At 30.1% G+C, this 22638-nt stretch overlaps 1 protein-coding gene across 13 annotated transcripts in view; it reads right to left on the bottom strand.

Moving 5' to 3' along the window:
• LOC143068082 (RNA-binding protein Nova-1-like) overlaps positions 1 to 22311 on the bottom strand; it is a 43650-nt gene extending 21339 nt beyond the window's left edge. For 2 of the 13 annotated variants that reach the window (XM_076241834.1, XM_076241842.1), the window contains exons 1-3: positions 21494 to 21981; positions 15676 to 15735; positions 934 to 1074 (exon numbers count right to left, since the gene is read on the bottom strand). In XM_076241834.1, the coding sequence (XP_076097949.1) occupies positions 934 to 1074; positions 15676 to 15735; positions 21494 to 21590 (298 nt within the window). In that variant the 5' untranslated portion in view covers positions 21591 to 21981. Of the gene's footprint in view, positions 1 to 933; positions 1075 to 3915; positions 4039 to 10020; positions 10288 to 15675; positions 15736 to 20710; positions 20839 to 21493; positions 21982 to 22077 lie in introns of those variants that run through there. The other 11 variants (XM_076241836.1, XM_076241839.1, XM_076241829.1 and 8 more) reach the window with 9 other exon arrangements.
• Positions 22312 to 22638: the final 327 nt, after the last annotated feature.

Raw genomic sequence — 22638 nt, 5'->3', positions numbered from 1 at the left:
ATTTAAGTTAGAGAACAGAAACGAAAAAATTCAACAAGGTCATGAAGGTGACAGTTTGTTGTAAGACATGTCATCATACCAACTATCTAGCCATTGTTCTTACTCCTAAATGCTGTCTTTCGGATTGTATCTATGACCTCTTTCAATCAGATAAGCAAACTATGACAAGAGCATCACAGGAGTTATAACAAATGGAAATTAAATGGCAAGAAAATTCAATTCTGATAAGGAAAAGTCTAAAAGGTGTAAATCAATATTAAAGAATATTTTCTTAATTGTTTTGTGCTTATAGAAGCATGTTTAATAAGCAATAGCTGTTGATTTCAAATTCATTTTAAAGATTATAAAGGAAACTACCTACTGTTCATATCAAATTAAGTAAAACATAAAATGATTGCATAAGAAGACACAATCTATGCCAATTATTTGTTGATTCTAATATAAATCACAGGTCTTCTTAGATTTACAGATTTACAAAATTCCAGTCATCTACTTTAATTATCAACAGAAACAATTTGACCATGTCTTTTCATTAACTAAGGATAAGTAAAACAAGAATGTGTGCACTATTTCCATGAAAATTGCAGTATAACTGGAAACACTAGCATATCAAGCCAAGAAAATCAACACCATAAGAATGAGCAAACTGAACATCAACATTGAAGGAAACATGGCCTTGTTTAGTTTTCATTCTGGTCTATAAGCTAGCAATCAAATCTAAGTCATACATGTACATTTTTGGAAGGTTGTCAATTTAAATCTGGCTTATCTACTATGTGGGATTGCAGACAATACAAGTGGATTGAAGAAATTCAAAAAATTTCCATTTCATGTTATTTTTGTTGAAATTCACCTGCCTTCTAAAAATTTGTGTGAGCTTTTGTTGAAACATAATTTTTTAGCTTTTTTTTTTGTTTGCTGTGTGCTGCGTACCTGGATAAAAGTCATTAGCCTTGGACATTTTAACGCGGGCTCCAGCCTCTTTTTGTACTTGAGCGATTGTTTCTCCTCCTTTACCAATGATGGCTCCGGCGGCAATTGACGGCACTAAGATCTTTAAATGTATGTTGTCACCTACAATAGAAGAATAGATCCATTAATGTTATATTCATGTGTACAAGTTTTACATACTATATAATTTAAATGATATATATGTGTATAATGTATGTATTTTTTACATTACTACACTCGTCCAACATACTTGACATTCTTTCAAATGCAATTTACTAACACACAATAAAATTGGGTTATTGAACATATTACTAAAATCAAAACCATGCAATAAATTCATAACATATTTTTGTTTTCAACCACAAAAGGATTCTCATATATGTTAAAAAATGAAACTTTTTCTGAAACATATGAAGTTTATTTATTTTTCCTGCAATACATAAAACCAAGCCTTAGAATTTATTATCTGATGAGATAGGGTAAAGCATCATCAGTAATGAAATACTTCACATCATCAGACATGTGGAAAACACATATGTCTATAACCACTGCAAAGCATATCACATGATTTTAAATGTGATATTTATAGCTATAAACCACTACTTTATCATGAAATGTTCTTCAATAATCATATTTTCAACACATTAACCAGGACGAGATTTTCATTGATCAATAATATACAAGATTTCATTTTTTATCAAGTTATGAAATGTGTACATATAATTTCAGTTTGTAAGTTATCTATAAATGATCAGCTGATTTCTATATGAAGATAACTGGGACAAGATAGAAGATTCACCCCACTGGTCCCCTGCTTGCACAGCTGATTCCAGAAATATGCAGAAATCTACATTTCCTCTTGATTACCATGTACTAAATATAACTTCCTCCTTCACATATTTTGCCAGATGCTAGAAACTGTCTATACATTCATAAGCTCATCTTCAAACAATTTATCTCTCTCAAAACTGTTTTAATGAAGTTACATACAGCAAAGCAAACCCATACCATAAATTTTTGTGAATAAATAAACAGTAGAAACAATTGAAACATTATGAAACATTTTTCAGTTCTACTTAACTGTGCATACCTTTGTAATTTATTATGGTATCTATAGAAGTGGCAATATTAAAATAGTTAAGTATACATGTATCCCTACTTTATTATTTGGCACACTTGTCATCTTTTTTTAACACAAACACACCTGAGAATTTGGAAGCAAAGCAAATTACCTTTAAGTTCTGCAAGTCATTATTTTGTAGACTAAATATAATTTCAGACTTGTTTAATTAATTTCACCAAGTAACCCCAATTAACTACATAATGTTCAAAGAACTTTTACAGAATATTTCTTCATTTTTCAGTATTCTTTTTAGTTATATATTGTTTGGGACGATGACCCGATTGGCCCAGTATGAGAGTAGTAGTAGTTTTGGAACTTTTGAAGGTTTATTTAGATTATGTTCATTAGATTTGTTCAGCATTAATTACTAAAATATCAAATTATTCAGTCAACACTACTGAAGATTGGGAAATTCATTTATAAATTCAAAATTTTAAGAAAAGCTGTAATCACCACTCAATCTTTTTTCTGTTTCCATTATTCTTTAATTAAATATTCATGGTCTACTCAAATCCTCAATGGTTTCTAGTTTCCCATACTCAGTGGGAAAACAAATGAACTTCTCCAACTAAAACAAATATCTGCTTTCCATCATTTTCCAAACTCATTGAAAATTATTGATGTTTGCCTTCAGTCCTTGTCCTAGAAAGTACAAAATAACACATCCTTTCCTTCATCAAAGATACATCATAAATGGTTAATAATTGAGCCAACATGGGATCTATAAGAAAGTACTAATCAAGATACCAACTGACATGAAGTATTAGCAATTAATACAAACATTAATTAGGTCTCACAGTTTTGTTCCATGAACAAGTACCCTCCAGCATATCGATATAGAAATCTGCTTTTAAGTCCAACCAATGATGTACTAGGGTTGATGTGGAGAAGACACAGAACTGAGACAAGTTTGTAACTAAATAGACTGAAACAAGAGAATAATGGACATAAATGACTGAGAATTCATAAGTTAGATCAATACAAACACACAGGATCTTAATCCATTCATGAAAGATAACGAAGCTTTTGACAATCGTAACAATTAAATCATCTAAGCATTGTGTGCCATAACATTCTACAGATGTGCAATTTTCTGCAGATTACAGGAATTAATAGTTGTCAAGAATATTATTTGTTCTGCAAAAATGCATGTGCATTGATGAGAACTAGAACAGAAAATTCACTCCAGATGTGAGAGCTGTCCCAGTAACAATGATATTATCTAATTTGAAGAAGATGTTGCTCAAGACTTTGGACAATTGTCATTTATTTACTGAATAATGCATTTTAAAACATTTGAATCAAATGCTTTTTAAATGAAGACAAATACACCAGGTCAAGACCGATGTCCCTGCATGCAATTGATTGAGGCTTCATGGATGAATATTGAACAATTACTGATCATTCCTTTTCATTGAAGCCCAAAAAAGTTGACAAATGTTTTCCTTGTACTGTACAATGAGTGTTGTAAAATATCAAACAGGAAGTTGATGCATAGCAATGAAACAATTGCTTGCATGCAACAACCCAGGAATACAAAACTGCATGCAGACCAAATATAAACCCATTCCCTTTCATAAAAGCCCCAAAAAGTTCTGACAAAAAATTTTCCACCCAAAATTCTTCAGACAGACCAAGAGTAAAACCATAACTAGATCTGTTTTCATTATTCACAGGAAATAAATAAGAAATGAATCCATTGCATTTTAAATGACACTTCTAGCTGGCTTCATACTTGACCCTTGTTTTTGTCGGTTAGTTTTGTTTCCAAAACATAAGCCTATCAAATAATGAAAATGTTAGAAAATTGCAATTCAATTAAAAGGAAATAAATGAAATACCTTTTCCTGGTGTTAACTTGATTTTATAAAATCCACCCATGTTCATAGCATCAAAATGTCCATAAAATTCATCCATATCATCATTTGAATTCATAATGACACCACCTGATGAAACTGACCACAAGTATGTTAAAGTATGCTCAAATGTATCCTGTTAAATACTTTTTTTTCAATTTTAACCCCTAGATTATTGTAACAGTCACAGGAAGTCCATAGCAAGGTTCAATGTAGATTTCTGCAGAAAGGGTTTTATTATATCCTGATAATCACAAGATATTCAATTTTTTATCACATAATTTATCCTGAATATGTAAAAAAAAAAAATTCGAACAATTGAAAAATACTTCCTGTTTTATCCAAACATAATTAAAATAGGTGAGAACAATAGAGGAATGTGTGGTTTTTCATTTCTATCAGTTTTGTCATGAGGAAAATTGGTTTAAAATGTGCTTATATCAGCAAAAATGTTTTCCCTATTGCCCAAAAGTCTCTTCATAAATATGCTTATAAACAAAACACTTTCCACTGAACATTAGGAAAAGATTAGTTTATGCAAAGACAAAGAAAATGATAGATTTATATTCATTCTTTTTTTCTTTGACTCCATTCATACAACATAAATATATATATATCCTTTGTTTCCTTATTTGTAAATTCATTCAATTTTAACTAAATTTCTCTGAACAAAATCAACTGTTAGATCTGAATGTTGTCAATGCAAATGACATTTGTAAGTAGGTCACTATGACATAGAAACCTTAAACTAGTAAAAACGTTGATTATCTAGAGGAATAATTCAATGTTTTAAATCGTGGTTTCCAGTAAATGGTAGTCATATTATATGTAGGTTAAATTTTCGTGGAGGTTTCAATTTCATGGATATACTCTTTCCACGAAATAAACGAAATTTAATCCTCCACGAAAATTTCTGCTTTTACAGCAATCGTTATTCCTTTTTTCTTGTTATGTAGAACTAAATACTACTTGATGGTCTAACAATTCAACCCCCCTTTCCCTCAATAAAATTATAACTACATGTATTTATCTAGTTTAAAGTAGTATCATTATATTTTTTTGTAAATCGATCCCAGCAAACCAAAAATAGATATGTTCCTCTCCTGTTTCTGTTTGGTATTTAGACTGACATGTCCGATTTCATACAACAATCAATTTCACTATGGTTATAGCAATCAGTGATCCCAGTTCATTCAAAGAAAACTTCTGATGAATGAAAATTAGCACATTTCCTATCAATACCCATTAAAAATTTATTTCACTAGTCGTTCAACGCCATTAATATTATTACTCTCTAAGTCAGCAAAAAATAAAAGGAATGTCTAATACTGCACGCAAGACAATTTTTTTTTTAATTCTTGCTTTTGAAATTTCACCAACAATTTAGTCTTTTTCGAGTTGTAACTCATCCCTTAATACATATGATATAATTTCTGTAAGTTGACAAAGTGACCAAACCCCACCCCACCATTTGATCACAATATTTTGATGTCAATGATCAATCTACCTAGCCCACGTGTCACGAAAAACGTTTCAAAAACATATAGGTTTCCTTGTAAAACTCACTGAAAAATATTCTAACAGTGGACAAATCAAAGATTTATCAGTTGAATTTATAAAACAATTCAAAAGCTCATTGCACTGAAACACATTTACTTCAAACATCTCAAATAAACCAAAAGTTTAGATGCCAAAGATATGAAAATTTATGATGACCATTTTATATCAAGAAGGCCTAAATGGAAGTTAAACCATCTATCATCAACTGTGCTTGAGAGACGGTTTTATACAGATGTATAGACCTGATCAAATGAATATCAAATTTGTCAATCCTATAAATATGATTACCAAGCAATTTGACAACCAAACCAAATCTATTTACACTTGGATTAGATTAAATACTTTTATGTACAAATTATATTTGACAAACAAATCCTATTTCTATCAAGAGTCAAATACAATATCATTTTTCTGCAGAAAATGGAAACATTCAGAAATTAGATAACAACCCTGATGGAATAAAATACTTAATAATTTTAAAATTACAGTTTAACCATTTACTTTAGGGTAAAACCAATTACTTGTAAAATTGACAATCCATTCCTTTTGTCAATCAATCCATTTAAAAGCTTGTCATCCAATGAATTCCTACTATCTGATCTAATACCTTAAATTGGTATTATTTGTGAAATAGGTCTAGTCAAATTACATGTTACCTATTAGTAAAGGTACATGTATACCCGAAGTATGAATATACCCCAACAAAAATCTCTAATGGCTACAAACTTAACTATGATACCAAATCTAAGTATTATTAAAACATATGCCCTCACAAGTCATGTGGAACATTATTAAAGATTATTACTCTGTACTATAGAAAAATCATATTTCATAATTACAGTACAAAGATATTTTATTCAAATACATGTGTCTTTTAGATCGCTCTTATCACTTAAAGGTTAAAACATTTTCGTACCCTACATGTATATTCTTGCATAGACTATGGTACAAACACATAGCTTACATTATAGAAAGAAAAGAATGTACAATAAATTATGGTGGGAAAATACATGCTGAATTTACAGTTTTATCTTAGAAATCAGAAACTGTACCAGTGATACATAATTGGACCTATGACAGTCGACTTATTGTCAAATATTTGCCACTGGCCTACAGGTTAATCAGGAGTAAGACCTCTTAAATTTAAAGATGTAAATTGTCTGATGTATCGAAATAAATTACCATAAATTATACAGCTACTTTTCATTTATTTATTTTTTTTTCAAAATTAAAACTCTGCAACTGAAGGTTCTTAAATACTTGACTGACAATTGTAATAATACACATGTATCTCAGAGAATCAAACATGGCAATATAATCGATGAAACTAAGAGATGTCATTGTAACTAAGTAACTCAACAAGCATCTGAAGACCAGAGCAACAGATTATGAAAAGATAGAACTGTGACAACTAACGTCTGAACATTCTAGACCTTGTACTCCTACATTTGCAATTTTGCATACATGTAAAAAAAAAATTGACAACCACTAATTTTGTGCAACTTTTGAAACATATTTACATGACCCCAATTATATCACATTCATTTTCAGTGATGTGTGCTTTTGAACTAACAGGGTAAAAAACCCAGAAAACTCTTTTTGAAGATCAATCATTAAATTTAGCAATGCTAAGCCTAAACCTTGGTTTATTACATTTCAGTGTACATTGCCAATAAAAACTATTCAGAGATAACAATTCTGAACCCATTCTATGTCATGGGCAACAATTCAAGCAGTCAGCTAAAATTAAAGGGTCTTGGGATTGATCCACTGCCATATAAAAAAGGGCAGGATTCACATGTCACCCATAAACTTTCAGGGAAGACTTTTATTAATTAACTACTATTTTTTATGTTTTACATGTACCCTTATGTTACATTGAAATTTTATAGGTTCTTAGGCAATTTTAAAAATCAGCACAAATTGTAACATAAACGTCTGTTACATGTATTAGGTTCATGTAACAACAGATAATAAATCGAATGTGGCAACACTTATCAATTACTTGTTTGACTTCCTTAAGAACTGGACTGCCATGAACCCCTCATTAGCATGATTACAAGGATTAATGCCAGTAAAAATGACAGACAATGGGTAATTATGGCTAACCAATAGATAATTAAAAAGATCAATGATTGCTTGATTCCTTCTAAAGCTAATATGGTTCTAGTTAATAAAGCTTGAACTCTTTAATGACTGTGGCTACTGGCCTTATTACTAGGGGTAAATGATCCCCAATCAAAATATTGACCATTAATTATTGCTATCAATATGGGTAATAACCAACTGTAACCAATCTCATATTATTTGATGAGTTTTTCTCTCAAAACCACAATATCAAATTTGAATACATGAACATCTACAATGTTATTTAATGATTGAAATTGTGAGAAAAGGGGGTAATCAAACCTGATAATGATGGGATTTTATTCCTTCTGTAACCCCTAAAAAAGATTTTTAGTCAACAGAAAACCTTAACTTAATTCTTCTGTCAGTTAATAGATGCAAAAGTACAATAAAGCAAAATGTTTTGGATTTATTAACTGAAAAAAAAACAACAAAAAAAACACAATTAAAATGCAAAATTAACCAAGATCAAAAATTATCAAGGTCATGTAAACTGACAGCTAAATGTTGGATAGTGTTTTACTATACATTTGAAGGTGGGTGCAATATCAAGTTTACACAAAATGGACCCAAAAAATGGACCCAAAAAATGAGAATGTCATGTACAGACATGAAGACAAGGATACCTCTATACACTTGTGTCAGGACCTTTCCTTACTTTTTATAACCTTATAATTACAAGCATTGTATTTTTATCAGATGCATTTTACTTATTTAAGGATGTAAGAATTCTGGTTTTTCCTGTTTGTATCCAAGTACAAATAATCAATTTATTGAAATATAATTATCAGCATTTCTTTTCATGAAACCATTAAAACATGGAAATTTGAGTTTTTCCAGTCAGCATTTCTTTGAAGGACAGTTGTAATAAAGGTGTAAACTGCACATACAAATGATAAATGGATTTTTCCACATAATGCTGAGCTGGCAATTTTGTATGACCAATCAATAATACACTATTTGGTATACATTGTTGTTGTCAAGCTATAATAGTATTATGACTGAGGTCAGAGTTCAATGACACAAAGCTGTCATTCCCTATGTAATTAACTATATCAAGTTTGGACATCTGTCCATTTCATATGTAACTCGCTGGACTGTAATTTGTGAAAATTTTGTTTCCTAATGTATAGTTATAAATAAATTTTTACCTACACATTTACTAAAAGATTATACAATTATAGTCTAAGCTTATGTGTCTTATTTAAATTGATGCGTGTATGTATGCTTACAATTCATTCGGTAATAGGATAATACATTTGGAATGTTTTCCCCAAAATAAGAATGACTTACAGTACTAAATATTTATTCAATATTCTTATGTTTAACTAAAATATATGTAGGAAGATAGTTTATTTAATACAAATAAGTACACATGAACATATGTGTTGAATGCTGATTAGTTTAAATGACAATATTTTTTAAGGTCTCCTAAAGGGTTCAAACAGATAAAATCTAGTTAAATGTATAGCTATAAAATGACTTATTTCCATCAAATGATCTGTAAACTTTTATAACCTTAATGGACCTGGTCATTGCTAGGTTACAAATTTTGTAGAAAACATATTTGAAGTTCTAAATTTTCCTTCACAATATTATACATGATTAGGTCATCTATTGGTGTCAAAACATGACAGGACAATTTGATACATTCACTTTATATATCTGCAAGTCACCCCTCCAGTTTACCTCTCAGGAATAAATAAATATACATGTATGCTATAATAACTTGAAAACCTAAGTATAAACAGTATATATTTGTCATGAAGCCAACATTTTGTAAAAAGACGAAGTAAAATTTCTACACACTTGGCTTTATATTGTAGTGAATCAACATAGATTGTGTACACACACATACACACATTTATATATATTCTATATATTAAATACCAATAAAAATCTTTATTGTCAAATTTCACTTATCATGTTTCACAAGTTACGTCTTGTGCTGGAAAAAATATGACCAGATTAAAATAAAATACTCTTTTTGTCTGTAAAGACATCATTGTGGTTCAGGGGATTAAAACGCTTTGTCAAAATGATTAATGGCGATGTTATTCCTTTTCTAATTCTGCATTAAACCAAATAAAATAAATGAATTATTTAAAAAAAAAAGCTGATTTGATGTACACGCTTATAACTTAATTAGAAACTTGTAATGTTTAAAATTGCATAGCTCCCCTCCATTTGTTTATTAGTTGATACAGATGATTAGGAAATTATAGTTTTGATGACTTTAGCAGGTTTTAATCAGTCAATAATAGGTTGGTTTCCAATACAAGAAAATTGATGACTTTGCATTTACACTTTGAACATTTTCAAGGTTAGACAAGACAATTAAAACAAAATTATTTTAGGCAATTATTAGAAAATCATCATTGACTTCACTACAATGTAACTTACTTTGAGGTGATGAATTACTTTCAAATTCCATACTTTTCACAATGTCTGACGCTTCCTGTGTGGATGTGTTATCCTCCACATTTTCACAAATTTCACTTTGACTCTCCCCCACGGGATTAGTCCACATACTACTATTCCCAAAGTACTCTACTGCCGTATAGCCCCACATAGGTACCACTACCCTCGTCAATCCTAGAGGCTGATGTGGCTCATACAAACCCACCGTCCCAGAATGGAAGACTTTTGTTTCCATGCGAGTCAAGGGCGATTATTAAATATCTAAATGTTCTTAAAGAACACGTTAATATATAGTAGGTAGAAATTATAATCAATGGTTATTTGAATGTAACGTTAATATGATTAAAGAAAGAATGAATTTAATATGCATTAGAAGAATAGACCAATTACTAACATGTCTTAACATGATTATTTATACATGTAATAATCATAAGGTGTTATAAATATGGCATGAAGTAACAAGAGGCCTCAGAGGAGTTCTATTCAAACTTATTACCAGCGAACTAAATGTTCCTCATGTATAACATTATCTGTCTTATTGATTATATATAATACCATATTTTAATGAATTTGGCATATAGGTACATAAACCTGAAAATCAATGTTTAAATCAGGGATCATGAGTTCTAAAAGGTACAAAGTATACATTCAACATAATATATATTGATTAGGAAGTCATTTTTTTAGTATATTCTATCTTCCTTGATCTTTTCTTGTTTCAACATTTACAAATTTATACATTGGACACATTTCAAAAAGGAAGTAATAGCTCATTAACATCCTTCTAAAAGTAATCGTAGTAACCTATATTTCAAAACTAATTTAACTGAGTGAAGATCTAAAGAAAGTATAAAAGAAATGTGTTAAAATTACTCTTTCTAATTTCAAGAGACAAATGAATCTTTTTTTATGTTTTGCCATCATTGTGTGTTGATTAGCTGTGTAAATATGGCAATATAAAATACAATAATGGTTGACTTATTAATTTTGCTGATATTAAGAATTTTGAAAGAAAAAACCTTCAGCACATTTGTCAAGTCCTTACAGGGTTTTGTGTATTTTCTGAATATCAAAGACAAAACCTTCAAGATCTTATTTAGAAGCTCCAGATATCTTTTTTAATTCAACAGTCTGTCTTTATCTTGATTGATAAATAAATTATGATTCATTAGTTTTGTGTAATTAAATAAGGGTCATGGGGTTAATTATACAATATTTGTTATATAACATGATCATAATCACTTACACAGAAGGGATGACACAAAATTATATTTTCAGTAATGATATTAATGAACTGTTGACACAGAGCCATGTCTTTCTGTATACAATTTGATAGTTAAATGCAAATGTAGAAATTAAAATAGCAATACTTAATAAACATCCTTTGTTTTTCTATTAAATTATGCAAAATACCCAGTCAATGACCAATGACTGGAGAAACAAGGGCAAATAATTTCTGAAGCATAATATATGCAAATGTCTATACTTTCATTGACTTATTATAAGCGGTTACCCTTAAACTGACAAAATCCCAAACCTTAACAAGTAAACTGTGCAATAGTTTCAAAGTCAATATTCTATGAATTAGGGGGCAGGTCCACACAATCTCCATTGATTTGTCAATGCTTATAAATACAACTGGATACTAATTATTAATCTGACACTTATCATTAAGGGTCCTTTAGATTTTATTTTTTTTTGGTGATCACAGATCTGCATTGGTCCTTTTTATATATAAATATGAATAAATAGGGATTGTGATTAAGAAACCAAACTGAACTTAGAATTTAGATAGACATCTAGAGGTCACTTATAATGTAGCATAATCAACAATGGAAAAATACCCACATCATACAATATAAATAACCTCTAAAAGTCCTTGAATAACAGACACATTTTGAACCAATTGAACAGACGACTAAGTAATAAGCAAGCACCTTATGAAAATTTCAACAAGTTTGTTTTTAGCAATTTTATTGGGGGAATCATTACCAACCAAGTTACCATGATATTTCATATTGTTTATCCATTTGACCTTCTGCTGGGAAATTTTTCATGTTATTCATGTTAACATGTAATCTTTTGCTTGGTGCTGTGAATATTACACAATCTGTGCAGTAAATTCATTATTTCTTTAAAGACCAGGATAACATGTAAAATAGTGAACAACATTATCATCCTGTCACCAGGGAGAGCTGCTTATAGAAAACCAATGCATGGCCTTAAATGTTCTGGTCTGATCAATAACATTTAATAGGAAATGAAAAACTACAACATGATTGTGGTTATTTTTGTACGAACTTGAGATAAATAAGTATCTATTTGTGGTGAACATATATGTAACTGAAATCTAGAATTTAGACTCAGTTTGCGAACAATAGAATTCCTGAGGTGGCCACAGAACCTTGTGTCTCACCAGCTTTTATAACTGCTACTGAATCTTAAGGCGTAGCATTTCATTTGTTTTTTGATGATGGATTTCTTGACTATGAGAAGGCTATAATCAGATTTGCCAAAGTTTAACATGGGTTATCAAATGTTGAAAGTGCCAGAAAACTGTCAATTTCAGTGAAAAACTACAGATAAGTAAAAAATACTATGAAAAATTTAATATTGGAAAATGGCACTGTCAAAATGCAGAAGGAACATTTTTTTTTGCTCATTTTTTTTTTTAGACTGAAATGAAATGGCCACCAGAAATTTGAAAAAACTCATGCATAAATTTTCATGAATCAATATGGTCATATACTTATTACTCAGTGTACCATGCAAACCGTATGGTAAAGAGGACTTATCATGCAAGCACAAAATAAATGTTTTTTTTCGGCTTTTTAGACAAATATCAGGAATATGGATCGCAAACTAAGTAACACAATAGATTTAAGAGTTCTTAACCAAATTATTAAATTTAATTTAATTTCACGAACAAGAATCTATCTATAATAATAACTTGAATAAGGGATGAACATTTGACCCATTCTTTTGAAGTGGGGTTGTTCAGACTTCCAATTTCAGTTAAGGATAATAGTAATGCTCTATGTTTCGTTGCCACCACCAAATTAGTGAGTTCTGCATTATATACAGGTGTACTTTGAAGCTTTTTATATATTAAATTAAGACAATGTAAAGAAAACTGTCAAAATCTAAAAATTCTTTATAGATTAATATATATACTGGTTTATATATTTTGTCATCAAATAAAATTAAATAGTAGACGCTTTCAAAGTGTCCAAAATGAAAAAAATACAACATGAGTCAGTCCTCAGCTCTCTTCTTTGTTTTACAAGCTACAAATGTAGATGACAAACCTGAGCATGTCAATCATATGTACATATTATTTTGACTATTAATGAGATTTTGTGTATTATATTATATAAATATCACACCAAAACATAACAATGTTACACTAAACCACTACACTAAACAATGTGATGGAGACAGCATACAAAAGTGATGGTTGAATTGTACTTTGGTTTATAATCATTTGTCTATTTAACACTACATAGGAATGTAAACAATCTAGTTTTTGTTGTTTGTCCAAAATTCCTTAACCATGTATCTAAATTCTTTTTACTTGTACAGTAAATTGAAACACTGAGCACTTTCCCACAATTTAGATATTATGTTGCCTATTAGAATCATTGTAATTTCTAACAAAGTTCTTCCCCTCCATTGTCTCAAATATTGACTGGCATATTTCAAACCTTGCACCTATGGCTGATTTGTTACAGACATGAACTCACAAGAATTTATGGAGTTCCATGGTATAATAAATTGAAGAACCACTACATGTCAAAAAATAAAATAAGAGTATGTACTTATGCTACTTAAGCTTATACATGTAAAATAGTGTTTTTTTTTCTCATTTTAACAACATATCCACCAAAAGTCCATAAATTTAAGTGTTTGAAGGTTAATTGTGGCATGTTAAACTAGTTTATATCACCACTACTTGAATAAACAGCACATGCCTTTTTTGAAAAAAAATAAGTTCTTAAAGTGTGGAAGTTTTGATAAAATATTTTTACAAATAAATCTAACTTAACTGATCTAAGCGTTTGTTCACTCATGGGACTTTGAGAAATGTAATTTAAGTAAGGCCAACTAAATCTTATTGAATATGTTGTGTCCAGCAAAGAACCAATCTAAATGAAGCCATCAAAATTCTGGGCTGTTGCCAATCTCCAAAGCAGTACTCAATGATTACAAAGACCTCAAACTTTTTCATGTTCTTGAATAATTCAATTAAATCTTATTGGGTCTAATATTAAGAGAAGTATATCTTAATAAACTAATCTGGGCGATTCCGGTTTGTAGGCAATTAATGTTTATCTTACAGACTGCCAAATACCTGTACAATGACAGAAATAATGTATTATAGTCTTGTAAGAAGGTAGGATCTGAATAACTTAAGTACAAGTGTACAAGAATACAATGAAAACAAATATTTTACAGTAACCAGGAGTGTCTTCAACAGAATTTATACTCATCAAATGCACTAATTTTAACTTTTTACAAAGAATTCCAATTTTCCAAAGCACCTGAAACTACTCGTAAGATACATTAATCATAGTTTTACAATGCAATAATTTACTTTTCAATAAGACATGCATTGAAGTTTTTAGTATATAAATTTTAAGAAATGAAAAAAATATGCTGAGGATGTAAAAATTTGTATTTTAAAGATAATAAACTTGCAGACATGTCTTTTCTAAATCTGGTTGCAACCTTTATGAAGATTTTTATTAGAATATTCTTGAAATCAGTACACTCAAAAATATGTTGCTGTAGCTTGGCTTTCAAAAGACTTTGGCAGACAACTGGTGATTATAATTACTTGATCTTAAATCTGTATGTATAAAGCCTGGAAAAGCCATCTTTGTGATGGCCTGTCTTGTAATCTCTCAAAAACAGATTTAACATTATAGTAATTTTCTATCCATTATAATATTCAACATGAGGCTCCAATGAGACTGAATTTCTCATCTGGATTCTACACATACCAAATACTCAATACAAACAAACTGTTCACATGGACCATGGTTACAAGCAGCCATGCTCAACAAAAGTTGTGGTTTCTAAACATTTTGCTAAATGTGAATCAAATTTTGTTTGTTTGAGTGAATGTTAGGTTGTAATTCTGAATGTTAATTAACTTTTGAACTGAAATATTTAAGTGCATTCTCTAATGTGAAGACCATGTTTGTAAGTTTCTGTGGTCCCCTGGTGTTATATTATTTAGTTCGCTCACCAAAATTTAAAGCAGGATATTAATTTTTTATGAAAAACATCTTCCTACAAATTTATTCCAAATCGTCAGTCCTGCAGTTGATGTTTAAAATGAAAATATCGTTGTCAAAAAATCCTGATTACCAGTAAGAAGATATATTATGTTTTCAGTGGCTACAAAAGATCTTTAAAATGTATCCACATTTGTACGTTTATAAACTAATATTCTTTTATAACACAAGCTACACATTTCTTTATTACCCTTTTCAGAAAGAAGGCAATGTTTGTACAATCTAACCAACCTTTTCACTTTATAACTGTACAGTAGGAAACATTTTATTTTTACTTTTCATTAGTACAATTCAGCCATCATTTTCGTGGAGAAAAGCATTAAATGACAATATATACCCATGATTGCGTCACCGTTTGAATCTTCGGTCATCATATGCTGCATCTGTTCTGGGGTGCCTACAACGAGTGAAGGTGGATGATGATAGGATAATGATTAATGATGTGAGTTTATGAAGGAGGAGTTAACCTTAAATTAAAGTTCAAACTTATAACTCAAAATACATCAAATGGCAATGAGCAAATAAAGCCCCAATAAGCTAACATAGTCTGAAAATATTAAACATGGAGAACCATTTTGACCCACATACATACTGTAAGTTTAAAATGAATGTGTGCATTTATTAATGTGCATCTTCTTAAAATTGTAATGTTGTAGTAGAATACAATTGCAAGTACACTGTATATGCAAATATTTCAGGTATTTTATATACACATTACATTTTTCTTCTAATAAACCTAAATAAAATTGTTATATTCTCAACCCATATTCTTGAAATTAGTACATTTTATAAAATTGAAATCTGAATGTATTCATTCAACTCTCTTGCAGGACTATTGGAGAAAAATATACTGTAAGTTGAGTGTCTCAACATACGTAAAATGATAATATTGTCAACATTTCTGGTACTTTTACAGTTTAGAAGAACCTGTTTTTTGTATTCTGCTACAACATTTGTAACTGTTTTTAATCTTATAATTATATAGTATTTGACATTAGTATTAAAATACTTAAATTAAACAAAAGGTACATCTATTTAAATCAAATCAACACTTAACTGATTATTCAAAGTAATTTTTCTTTTATTCAAAATGATTATATTCAAATTTTGTTCAGCTTTAAGAATAAGAGATTGCTCTTTGCGAGCATGAAGAGCCAGATATACATGCGCATATACACTTAACAATTACATGTACATTGTATTCCACATCCCATACAGAGTTGACATATTGCCTTTAGAATCTGAGGTACAAAATTGACCACAAAAATTGTAACCTTGATCCAACATGAAGACCTTACAAGGATCATATATAGCATATTTATCTCTATACAAATAATTAGCACTGTTGCCACCAGATTAGCATCCCTATGTGTTGCATTCTACTACAAGTATGAATATCCAAAATAAATATATATCTGACACATTTGTTTTTGAATTTTACAGTTTATAGTCTGAAGTTCAACAATCAGACAACAATGATTCATTGATTGAAATACTATATATATAATTTCAGTTTTGAATATGTGTTTATCAGTTTACAAAACCTAGCATCAATGCCCACATCATGTTTAATAATGAACTATTCAACATGGTAAAGATCATATTTAACTTGAAAGTTGATTTCATAATTTCCTGGTCACTGAAGAAAATCCTAAATGGAAATATTCTTAATTTCAAATGTGACCCCAAAATTTTTAATGTAAGATGGGTTTCATGTTCAAAATGTTCAGACCAGTGTTAGCTCATAAATAATAATAAAATATAATGCACAAACTATTCTCTAAACTCTCTTTAAATCTACATGAAAATAAAATAAATATAACAGTACCCTCACTTGTATAACTTGTCTTTTATTTTTAACTTTTTTTTTAAACTCTGGCTTACCTACCAAGCAAAGATCACCAAATGCATGCTATTTTGCTGATAAAATTCACTGACACTGAATGAACAAAAATACATTCCACTAATGTGTCAACTATACATGTATATACCAATTTGGATATAGTATGTATTAGATACATTGTACACCCATCTAAAGGAGTTACCCTGGTAGTGTGTATCTAGTATACACCAAGTTTTTAATCGTCTAGATGAGGAACTTTAGACGATCTGTCTTATTTTAGTGTAACGCATGACAAATTCAGGATAATCAATTTCTTCAAATGACAAAATCAATCATATTTTTTAACTAAAATTTCAAACTATTTTAACATGAACAAGATTATCTTATAAAAATAAGAATATATATATGCTTCTATACACTGAAACATATCAACTCCTCACAAGATAAAGCACAGGTGAAAAGATCAACCTGTATACAAGATATGTTGAATATCTTAAATATGACCATCTCTTTCCCCCTTTAACACAACACAACTTGAATGAACAACAAAATGAACAGCATTTCAGATATATGATATATTTATATAGATCTTCACACTTGAATTATTCCTATGAGATATTTCCTTTTTCAATAAACATTTCAAACTACCAAAGGTTGAAATAGTTTGAACTTAAGTAATATTTTATAAATCAATTTCCTATTGTACATGTAGGTTAAGATTTTTATAAAATTTTCAATTGAGAAATACATATTTTTAAAAAATATATATATCAAGTTCATTCAATGTAAACTAAACAAGAATGTGTACAAAGTACACGGATGCCCCACTCGACTATTCTTTTCAATGTTCCATGGACCGTGAAATTGGGTAATAATCTAATTTGGCATTAAAATTAGAAAGATCATACTATAGAGAACATATGTACTAAGTTTCAAGTTGATTGGACTTCAATTTCATCAAAAACTACATTGACCAAAATCTTTAACCTGAAACTCCCACTTTCATTTTCTATGTTCAGTGGACCATGAAATTGGGGTCAAAAGTCTACTTTGGCTTTAAAATAAGAAAGATCATATCATATGCAACAAGTGTACTAAGTTTCAAGTTGATTGGACTCCAGCTTCATCAAAAACTACCTTGACCAAAAACTTTAACCTGAACGGACAGACGAACGGAGGCACAGAGCAGAAAACATAATGCCCCTCTACTATTGTAGGTGGGGCATAATAATAATTGACATGTGATGTACATGTAGCATGTGATGAGTGGTATGTTTTACAAATGTACTATTTATTGAAACATTACTTCATTTACACTTCATCAAATGTATATCCTTGAATCACATGAACTGTCTTGTGAATGAATAATTTCAGAAAAACAAAATTACGTCTATGAAATGTTTAAAACTTTTTAAAATACATGTATATTAAGTAAACCAATAAAACCAGATTAATTTTTATTGGAATGTATGTCTGAACTGATGGTACAAAATCTATGAATATATATATATATGTAATTATTTCAATATGATTTATGTCCAATAATAAAATAATTATATCAAAAACATATTTGTTTAGAAATAAAATCATATCTATAAGTACATGTAGTATATAAATATTTGACATGTACATAGGAAATTGTTTTAGTAATTTACTGAATTTGTAAAATACTTTTTTAAGAACATGTAAAAAACAGCTACATAAAGTGTAATACATGTACATCTATCAAGATTGATTAAACTTTAAACAAAAACAATAGTAAAATGTTTTAATGTTTAGGGTGGATCTATCTCACACATGTATGTATATACATGTACTATAGAATGTACACTTCTGTAAATCAATGTTGAAAGCAGAAAACTAATTGTACAAATCTACTTTGTAATTAAGAATTAAAAAAAGCACTTAGGTACAAAGAAACTATTTAAAAATAATTCATCAGTGATGTTACCATTGTTTATATCAAGCAACTCCCACACAACCTATAAATGTGTACATGTACAATGTAATATGTAAAGCGTAAAATTCTGATTTATTTTGGGAGGTACAGTTGTATGAAACTGCGTAATTAAAAACATTCCTGGCTTCTGATTATATATATGTATATGAATTTAATAAATTAACTAGATTTAATCTTTAAAAAAAGTTGTGGCACCATCCACAAATTTTCGTGGATGTGGAACACTGTGCCACATTTTGCACACCTTAAAATATGCATTACTTTACTCTTTAATATTGGACAGGTACAATGTACTTTAACAGTATAATTGATTTATTCAAAAGGAAGTTTATTCCTAAGGCAACTTGGTGGAGACCTAATAAATTAACAGGGTTTATCTAATCATTATACATCATACATGTACATGTATCCACTTTATCTTACATTATTAACTCTTTATACAGAGATATATAATATCTAAGATGTCTTGCCTGCTTTCAACAAGAAAAAAGTCAAAGCAGATTAACATTGGTTGAGGAGTACCATTACCTACTAGTAGGAGGTACCTTTCCATGTATTCATTAAAAAAAAATCTGAATTCAGGAGGTAACTGATATAGGCAATATACTGTGTATAGGCATAATGATATACTATATTTTTATGAGGTACTGATATATAATTTATACTTTTGACTGGGTCCATTACCATGATTACATATGTACCAGTTGGACTTAATATGCAAGGAAATAAAAACTTCCAACTGACCAGAAAACAAAATATTTAGGACTAAATATAAGCCTTTCAAATTATACCAATAACAAATTTAGTTAATGGACTAGGACCAGACTGAGGCAGCATATATGAAATGAGATTATCCACTAATGCAAATGAATTCCAAATATCTGATCCAATAAAAAAATTTAACATTTAAAATAAAGCAAAATAATCTCCATGGAAATCAGAGCCAGCTACATGTATTTGAATGCATCTCCATTTGTGTACCAACTATAATGACTTATAATAACTGATTTCTGTTACAAACTGTAGTCAGTAAAATTTAACATGGAAAATATTCAAAAAAAATTAAAGTCTAGGACTATGAATGAGGTGTTAAATAATCTCTTAGAAATTGAGATGTACTGTGGTGTTACTTCTGCAGCAGTTGCATATGCATTCGAACATGTGTATTGTACATATGTTCTAATGCATATGCAACTTCTTCAGAAGTAACACTCTCTTATTAATAATGCTGGTATAAAAAGAAACTTTCCTGAAGTCTTGATTTTGACAAATAAAAGAGTTAAAGTTTAGTTCATTCCACCTACTTATTAGGACATTGTATGGTAGTGGTAAGTCCCATTCATCAATACCTAATTATTCCCAACATTTAAAGATTACATAATGGTAATCAACATCAACAAAAAAATATCAAGAATCCTTTATCATACATCAAAGACAATCAGAACTGGTATTCCCAGAATCATCAAAGAAAATGTAATATATGACATTGAAATAAAATTGCTACATTATGATACACACATTATAACTAATCAATACATTTTACAAAATGTAATAGCCTTTATTACTTACAATATGCATACGGTTCAGCAAAAGAAGACATCTCCCCTATTTGACCAGAAAGAATGAACTCTGAACTGAATGGATGCATCATCTACACACAACAATATCCTTCAAGCTATCTAAAGCAGCTGACAGATGTGTAATGAATAATAACTACACATACCAGATAGATATAGATGTAAGTAAAGCCCTCCCATCTTTATCTATCATCTAATTATCTATGCTAATAATGATGATATGTAGAAACTATATCTATGGGTAGTTACCTCAGGGGACATTAGAGCTTGGTAACCCAACACTTTACACTGACATTCATCACACTTCACTGATTTTAACATGTTTTTGGAAGTTGAGTGTTTTAATAAAAATATTTTAAGTTTGACAGGATGAAAATAATACCATCAATGTGTATGGATGATGATAAAAATTCCTTTTAAAGAAAATATTTCCCCTGGTTAAGTTTGGACCATGGTTTAAAACACCCATGGACACACAGATAAACACATGTAAACTTGTCAACATATGCTTGTCTCAGCAGTTCTAACAATCCTTTATTACAACCATATTAGCCTTCAAAATAAGTTGAAGCACCTACAAATAATTCATTCAAACATCAATACACAATTATTAATTAAAAATGATGTTATGAAGTAAATAAAAGGACTTTATGACACGTATTCATTTTCCTCCATTCCCAATAGCAACGGTAAATTTTCAACGTTGATTTGAAGGTGTTCGGAAGTGAAAATGAAAAAATAAAAGCATGAAAGGTTAAACCGTAAATTGAAATACCTCTCCAGACGTTAAAACTCATGTAATCTTGGGTTTCAGTCATTGGCTCGTCCAAATTATTAAGACCAGGAGACCGATGAAGGTCAAGAAGGGTCATTCTACAACTGTGTCAGACGAAAGAGAAGTTCCAAGAAGTTGACGTGTTCTTTGATGAAAGTCGACCACTCTCTCCGTTGTTGACCAAAGCTGTTTAGACCTATCCCGTCTCTAGTCGCACAAGGGTCTGTTTGTGTGTGCCAGAGCCGGTTAGTGAGAACGAATGCCCGGATTGGTGGCTTTCAACACATGTTTATACATGCATGCCTCCACTTGAAATCGATGTATGCCAGCTTGTCATGTGAATACATCGCCGATACGAGGCGAGTTAATCCTTCAAACAATTGCAAATTCCACAAATAAATAGTTGAATCATTAAATTTAATATCTGAGGCATAAAATGTAAGAAACAACTTAGAAATAAGACACCTCTCGAAAAATTTCAAGGCTAGTCAATTTCCTACCGGCTGTCAATTTGCAGCCATATTGATCCCGATCATCTGCGCAATTTTGCTGTTAATATTAAATAATCATGTAAAAATGCTGACCTGCACCTTGGTTTGATCTCTTAGGTACCCCATTATCTATTTCTGTGTCCAATGGCCTTTTTCTTGAGTCGGAAGTGTCCATGTCAGTGCCATTCATGCCGTCGTAATTCATCGCCATTTTCCACTTCGTTCAGTTCTCGTGGGGTAACGTTTTGTATACAGTCAATGTCACGAGATTTGGTCAAGCGGAACAGCTAGATAAATATTGCTTATTTTTATATGAATTGCAATTATTTCACTTGTATTTTATAAAAAGTACCGTTAGGTTTATTTTAGGTACCCAAAAGGTAATGAAAGTATGCACGAATCTATCTATTTCCTAAGATATCCGATTACACATAACAATGTCAGAGCCACGCCCCCCAAATCCACGTGTTGAACTGTCAAACTGACATTTAAATTGTCAAAACATTCGGCAATACACGACATACACAATTTACATATTTGTGCATGTTACTGATCGGATGCTTAACTCAACTTTAGATATATGATTGATAAACCTTATAAATACGTTTGTAGGTTAGAATAATTTGTTTTATGTATTTTATATTGTTAAAAGCT

Source organism: Mytilus galloprovincialis, chromosome 3 (genome assembly GCF_965363235.1).
Source record: "Mytilus galloprovincialis chromosome 3, xbMytGall1.hap1.1, whole genome shotgun sequence".
In the NCBI taxonomy this organism is placed as follows: Eukaryota; Metazoa; Mollusca; class Bivalvia; order Mytilida; family Mytilidae; genus Mytilus; species Mytilus galloprovincialis.
Note: the sequence above shows the minus strand (reverse complement) of the source record. Positions and strands in the feature narration are given on the sequence as shown.